The following is a 7,856-nucleotide window of genomic DNA, read 5'->3' on the forward strand; positions in this document are numbered from 1 at the left end:
TCATGTCTACATAGTTCTCGAACCCGTAGGGTCCGCACGCTTAACGTTTCGATGACAGTTATATTATGAGTTTATATGTTTTGATGTACCGAAGGTTGTTCGGACTCCCGGATGTGATCACGGACATGACGAGGAGTCTCGAAATGGTCGAGACATAAAAATTGATATATTGGAAGCCTATGTTTGGATATCGGAAGTGTTCCGGGTGAAATCGGGATTTTACCGGAGTACCGGGAGGTTATCGGAACCCCCCGGCAACATAATGGGCCTTAGTGGGCCTAGGTGGAAGAGAGGAGAGGCGGCTAGGGCTGGGCCGCGCGCCCCTCCCCCTAGTCCGAATAGGACAAGGAGAAGGGGGCGTCGCCCCCCCTTCCTTCTTCCCCCTCTCCTCTTTCCCCCTTCCCAAGTCCTAATCCAACTAGGAAAAAGGGGGGAGTCCTACTCCCGGTGGGAGTAGGACTCCTCCTCGCGCGCCCCAAGGCTGGCCGCACCTCCTCCCTTTGATCCTTTATATACGGGGTCAGGGGGGCACCCCATAGACACAACAATTGATCTCTTGATCTCTTAGCCGTGTGCGGTGCCCCCCTCCACCATAATACACCTCGATAATATCGTAGCGCTGCTTAGGCGAAGCCCTGCGTCGGTAGAACATCATCATCGTCACCACGCCGTCGTGCTGACGGAACTCTCCCTCAAAGCTCGGCTGGATCGGAGTTTGAGGGACGTCATTGAGCTGAACGTGTGCTGAACTCGGAGGTGCCGTACGTTCGGTACTTGGATCGGTCGGATCGTGAAGACGTACGACTACATCAACCGCGTTGTCATAACGCTTCCGCTTTCGGTCTACGAGGGTACGTGGACAACACTCTCCCCTCTCGTTGCTATGCATCCCCATGATCTTGCGTGTAAGTAGGAAATTTTTGAAATTACTACGTTCCCCAACACAGGCTAACGAACGAACGTTCGCTGTCTGTCACTAACGGGTGAACGGCGTTCGTTCAAACGAACGAACGGACGAACGTCCGCAAAATAAATAAACCGACGGAAAAACCGATCTAATGAATTAAACCGGAAATTAAAAAAACGGATCTAGATCTAGGGTTTACCGAAATAAACCGACGAAAGAAAAAAAACGGCGGCGGCGGCGGCTAACTCCGGCGAACAGCGGGGCGGCTCCGGCGGCTTGCGCGACGGCGCGGCGACGCGCCGGCGGCGGCGGCACGGCGCTCGAGGTGGCGGCGGTTAGGGTTTGGCGGCGTGGTGGGCTACGGCAGGGTGGGCTGGCGGGGTGGGCTGTGGGGCAGGGGGCCGGCTTATAAAGCCTCGGGCGGTGGCAGAGTCCGGGTCGCCCACGGCCCGGTAGGTCGGTTGACCTTTTTTTAAAAAAACGTGTCATAAAAAAAAATACTAAACGGACTTCAAAAATCCCGAAATAAATTTTCCCCGTCCTCTAAAAATATGCCGGACAGAGTGAACATTTATTTGGGCCTATAATGCAATTTTGAAAAATGCGTATTTTCCTAATTCAAATAAAATTGCTATAAAATCAAATATTTGATTTTAATATTTTTCCTCCAATATTTCATTTATTTTGGAGAAGTCATATTATCTCCTCTCATATATATATTTTGATATGAAATATTTTCAAAGGGAAAATAAATTAAAACCAACGTGATCCTTGTTTCAATATTTGATAAAATTCAAATATGTAAATCGTGAAATCCCCAACTCTCTCCGAGGGTCCTTGAGTTGCTTAGAATTTCGAGGATCGCAAACGAAAATGCAATAAAATATGATATGCATGAATGACCTATGTATAACATTCCAAATTGAAAATTTGGGATGTTAGAGTCATCAAGTCGGATGTGTATTGAACGCGGAGGTGCCGCGGCACTTGATCGGGAGTTCGTGGACGGATCGTGATTGGATCGCGAAGACGTTCAACTACATCAACGCGTTTCTTAACGCTTTCGCTTACCAACCTACAATGGTATGTAAATCCAATCTCCCATCTCGTAGATGGTCATCTCCTAGATTGATCTTGGTGAGTGTAGAAATCTTTTTGTTTCTCATGCAACGTTCCCCATCACCGCACACACCCTCTACACGGAGCACGGCAAGAGCGGGCCGTTCTCATCTGACGAAGACGAAGAGGACCCGAAGTCGACACCAAGAAGGTTCCGCCCGCGACCCCGGCCGGATCTGGAACCGCCGTCAGCACCACCCTCAACATCGCCAGAGGAACCGGTCGCCATGGTTTCGCGCACAAGACAGGAAAGGGAGGGGAATGAAAGCGAGGGAAAGTGAAGAGAGCGAGGCAGTGAGCTAAACAAGCGATGGTAACGGCGTCTGGCCTCGGCTGTTTGCCCTGGCTACGTGGTTCCGGCGGGTGGGCCCAAAATGTTAGATTTTCACTTAGTCGCGGCTCACAACCCGTTTAGTGTATTTTGTTATTCACTTGCCACAGAAATGATGACCTTTTGTGATTTTTGACATAAACGATAGTGTTACAGTACTCTAGCCATAAATGAGATGGTTTTTAGCAAATTTACTAGTATTGCCCATGCTAAAAGATACTAGTGCAGTGGTGGCAGTGCTTCACGTGCATGTTTCACTGGTCCATGCGCTTTCGTCCTCGAAGGAGGTCTACACCGTAATCTGAAGATGATTACGCTAAAGCGCTCTGAAATACAACTATTTATCTCAAAGCTTTCATGGAAGGGAGCGTTAACCGGGCACGAAAGCGCAGGTACAGGTGCAGTGTTGGTACACGCGTGCACCTGTCAGTAATCGATCGATGCGCCTCCCGTCTCTGCCACGTTTTCCGCTTTCCCGGTTTCCCTGCCGTTGCTTTGCCCGGTTCTCGATGTCGTGGGATAAGGATGGTGACTGTGTAGGGGCCCGGCCGGGGCCGGGATATGCCATGGAATCTACCCACCCTGCTTCTTCCTTCCGGCAAAAGAGACAACGACGAACGGCGGTGGCGGCCGCCGCTGGTTTCACGGTGCGACGGGGCCGGCCCGGCTCGCGCTTGCAGTACAATATGAGCTAGGAGCGAGTCGAGGCCTTCAAATCTTCAAATATTGATCTACGAACAAATAAGAGGCCAAATTTACCCAGTTGAGTTGAAGATGCTTTAGAAGATTAAAAATACACCGGCTGTGATTCTGTCTTGTGCATAGTTCTCGCTGCCGGAGAAATTAATCTTCGTTCCACATTGTTGTTGGTTCTCTCTCGGGTTTCACGTTGACAAACCTCTGTTAGATTCTCTTCTTAGATCACATTTTACATCATTTTTCTTCCCAGATCACATTTTACACCATTTTTGCTACCAATGTCTCGCAGACGTTAGATTCATCGATCGCGAGGAGAGGGGGAGCATGTGCGGCCATGCGCGAATGTTTCTCCTCTTAGCGTGCATGCACGTTGAATCTTTCGATAGATGGCGAGTAAAAGATAACATCAGTTCGGTGACCCAGCCACATTTTAAATCGGATTTATAAACTAGAAAACACACAACACACCAACGACGGATACAGAGCTGACGACATGCAGTTCATTGCACGGCTATGAAACATCTCTAGCCACACATTCACCACCGCAACTACTAATTGAACAGTAAATCGACACGACACGACACGACAATAGCTCGTTGGAGCAGATGATTCACTGACTAGCAGCTGCAATACGACTAAGATCACCGAGCTGCAAACTTATTAAACACGCCCAGCAGCTGGATCTAGGGGTTGTAGAAGACGATCTTGATCTCGTCGACGCCGTGGCACTTGCCGCCGGGGACGGAGTGCTCGAAGCAGTGGCCACCGCTGTTGCAGCCGGCGGTGGGGCAGTGGTCTTTCAGGGGGTGGCCGTGGGGGGTGATGGAGACACGGATGGGCATGTGGGACTGGTCGGTGCTCACCTGGTACCACGCCCCGCCGTCGTACCCGATGTGAAACTCCGTCACCACGGCGTCCTGCACCTTCACGCGCCCCGTCCACGAGCACACGTCGTACGACACGTGGGTGCCGTGGCGGAGCAGGTAGCCAGGGCTGTAGAGGAGCTTGCTGTTGGCCAGCGGCTCGATGCCGAGGTAAAGGTCCTTGCCGCACAGGTTCTGCACCGTCACCTTGCGGCTCGGCTTGCAGTTTTGGGGATCCTGACCGGCGGCGGACATGGCAGTCGCTGCCAGCGCCACGGCGAGGAGGAGAGCCGCCAGGGGCTTGGGGAACGCCATTGGCTGTTTGGAGTGTTACTCGCTGGTTTGGAGTGAAGAGGAGTGACTAATGCCGGTGATTTGAGTTGAGGTTTAGGGCTCACTGTGAAGGGTATTTATAGGCTCAGGGAAGGCTCCCACTCAATCAAAAGAGGAAGAAAAAAACTCAGGGAAGGCTTGGCACGAAGTTTCGAGATATGATATTCAAGCTAACATATTTTAAAAAGGATTTTATATCATGGGATGTAGGGAATATATAGTTATTCTACATGTAAATAAACACTAAAAAAAGAAATATCCCTTGATTTTTGGGTGTATATAGGCCTCTTATGAGGAATTTTTATATAATTAAAAAAAGTTAAAACAGTTTGAAAGTTTTTTACAATAATTTGACTTTTTTTTGCACTAGTATATAAATTTTCACGGATAAAAAACCAGCATCAACTTCAGGGCCAAAAGAATACAAAAACTATTTGCTATTATAAGTCACTAATCACACTATTTGATCGATTTTTGTCTTTTTTGAAAAGAAATCAATGATTTTTTTCTTTCTATGGGATTTTTTACCAATACAATGGAAGGTCAAGTCTATTTTAAAAATATTTTCAGAATTTGTTAATTTTTTAGTTACTATTTTTTTTCTTATAGAGTGTATATACGACCATTGACCAAAAGTTCCCTTCCCTAAAAAAGTTATTAAATTGGTTGTGTTGGAGAGCGGGTGGATATGTCTTCGATGGATCTCGCGGATTCTATAGTATTTGTCTTTGATGGATCTGTGTGGATTCGGTCTTCATTTCATTTACGTTCATGTGTCTAAAGATTGGATCATTTCTATCTACGCTTCTCTCGTTGGTGGATGTTGTTGTTTTAGTGTACTAGTCTTTTGGAACTAGCATGACGAGTCTCAGCTGTCTACTATAAAAGCATCTTCAATAGATGATGCAGATGTGTAAATAACTGATGTTTACATCTACGCCGAGGCCCAAGAATGTTGCTCCAATACATGATGTAGATGTATGAACTTTTACATCACCTCTTTCAAATGATGTAAAATACAACATTTAGAGATGCAAATTTACATCTTCAACCGCCTCAGATTTAAACAAAGATGTAAAATGGCCGGCAGCACGCGAACTCCAACCACCCTGAAATTTCCCATCCCCTCCCCCGATAGGTTGCCTACCTCAATCCGCCACCCTGTCGTCGGCCTGCCGCTGGCAGATCCGGCCTTCCCACCCCCGCCGGTGCCGGATCTGTCGCCGCTTCGCCGCCCAATGCCACTAAATGACCCCAAATCGCTGTCGTTTCGCTGCTTCGCTACTGCCGCCCGCCGCACCATTTGAACCTCGCCTGCCGCCCTACCGCTCGTCTCCAAAATCACAAGTTAGACAAAATCGATACCTTAATTATGACAAATCCTCACATACCTACTGACAAATCTTGAGTAATTATGACAAATCCTCACATACCTACTGATAAAGGTGCTTCTGATTTAATCATATATTACTTACCTTATGTCCATACTTGGTCCTAATTTATCCCTCGCAAAAGAAACATATCTGTTCCAAAATCGGCAACAAGTTTCTTTATTGGAATTTTCTCTCGGACGGGATAATTAATGGTGCAATTCAACTAGGAAGGTTCAATCATTTTAGTAGCAGCAACGCCATGCAAATTATTTGGAAGGTAACATGTGTCATCCCTTTTTTTAAGCACCAACCATAGAACAATCGTTTTACGGTAATTTTCTATTAATAAAAAGTAAAGATATGTACATAAGTGCAAGAGAGAAAAAAATTGTCTACTATCCTGTATCCAACTCCAGTTTTCTCCAACATGAAACTATTATAATAAATCTATGATTAAGTAACGCATCATTCTAGATGATCCTTAATCCACCTCTGAAGGGAATCTAGGTGCTTTGCTTTTATTCTATGAGGCAGCAGAGTCAAGTCTTGTTTTAGCCTGAATTTCCAGCAATTGACACTAGGCACTTCTTTCCTAAAAATATTTTCATTTCTTTGGCACCAGGTGGACCAACACCCTTGGATTATAACTTACATGGCAATGTTATGTGGTAGAAGTTGATGTGCTAGATGAATGTCATGAATGGAAGAGATTCCCAAATTTTTTTCCTAGTAGTATACTGTTCCAGCAATCTTGCACAAAACCACAATCCCAAAAAAGTTGTCTCAAAGTCTCTTCAGTCTTATCATTGCAGAGAACATATTCATAGCACTCCAAGTGAAAGTTCTTCCTTTTAAGTAGGTTTCTGGTATTGACTCTATCATGGATTAATAGCCAGAAGAAAATTCTATGTCTGAGCCTGCGAGCATTTTTTCAGAGCCATTTATATATTATGTGTTTCTCTCGCTTTTGACATAAATTTTGGTACATTGTGATGGCTGAGAATTTGTCTTTTTGTCATGTGCTTGTTCACTTGTCATTGTTCTGAACCTCATTCTGTCTTTATAAGAATCCCTCTAATAACTAGAACTGGTCATATGCCTGTGTGGACAATGGAGTTTGAAACATATTTGTATGATCTTGTTGTTGAATCCAGTCTGAAGCAGGAATTGTATCATTTAGGGCATATGAATGTAACTCTGGGAATTTATCTTTGAGAGGTTGTTCAAGCCAACAGTCATGCCAAAGCAGAACTCCCATTACCCATCTTGCAAACTGAGTGTTGTTTATACTCTTGCAACAATTTCAAGTGACATTTCCACCAAGTAGAGCCTTCCAGCTTGAATCCAGGAAGAGAGTCTGAATAGTACTTCTCCCAGATGAGTTTTACCCAGGGAAGAGGTTGCTTGTTGAAGAATTTTCTAATGTTCTTCATTAGTAAAGCTTTGTTGTGGGTTGCAAAAAATTCCAAGTCCCCCATGTTCTTTGGGTCTACAGATCATGTCCCAAGCAATCAGAGTTGGCCCAACAATTATTTGTTCACATTTTCTCCAGAGAAAAGGTCTCAGATACTTGTTAATCTCAGTAATTACTGAGGCTGGCAGTGGTAATGTGCTCATAAAGAATATTGGTAGTGCATAGGAAACTGATTGTATCAAAAGCAAGCTTCCATCATATGAGAGCATGGTTGAACATCCAGAAAACCTCCTTTCAATTTGTTTTGACAAATGGGGGGTGAAATCCTCAATTTTTAATCTGTTGGCACTTAAGGAGAGCCCTAGGTAAGTGAATGGAAAATTTCCTTCTTTCCAGCCTAGAGTGCTGAGTAGCTGATTGAATAAAGCATCCTCCACATTGATGGGTATCATGATTGACTTGTGGAAATTTATATTTAAACCAGTGTGAGCAGCAAAGTGTTTTAGAAGGTTATCCACTTGTTGCAATTGTCTTGGAAAAGCAGGAAGAATTAGGATAGTATCATCTGCATATTGGATCACAAAAATCTGAGTTTGAGTTGAGGGGAGTGGGTGTTGAATGAGTCCAGCCACCATTGCTTTATTCAATATTGTTTGAGGAAAATCAGCAGCAATCACAAAGATAAGTGGGGCAAGAGGATCTCCTTGTCTTACGCACCTTTTACAATGAAATTGCTTACCAGGCACCCCATTTAGCATCACAGATGAATACCCTGAGCTGAAAATCATTTGGATCCACTTGATCCATCTATTCCCAA

The 7,856-nt window shown here is 45.3% G+C and overlaps 1 protein-coding gene across 1 annotated transcript; it reads right to left on the bottom strand.

The window, feature by feature from the left end:
• Positions 1–3,484: 3,484 nt before the first annotated feature.
• On the bottom strand, positions 3,485–4,317 carry LOC109779832 (uncharacterized). The gene has a single exon (XM_020338454.4). It carries the CDS (start codon positions 4,232–4,234, stop codon positions 3,740–3,742), a length of 495 nt encoding a protein of 164 aa, XP_020194043.1. The 5' UTR covers positions 4,235–4,317; the 3' UTR covers positions 3,485–3,739.
• Between the last annotated feature and the right edge of the window lie 3,539 nt (positions 4,318–7,856).

Source organism: Aegilops tauschii, chromosome 5 (assembly GCF_002575655.3).
Source record: "Aegilops tauschii subsp. strangulata cultivar AL8/78 chromosome 5, Aet v6.0, whole genome shotgun sequence".
NCBI lineage: Eukaryota > Viridiplantae > Streptophyta > Magnoliopsida > Poales > Poaceae > Aegilops > Aegilops tauschii.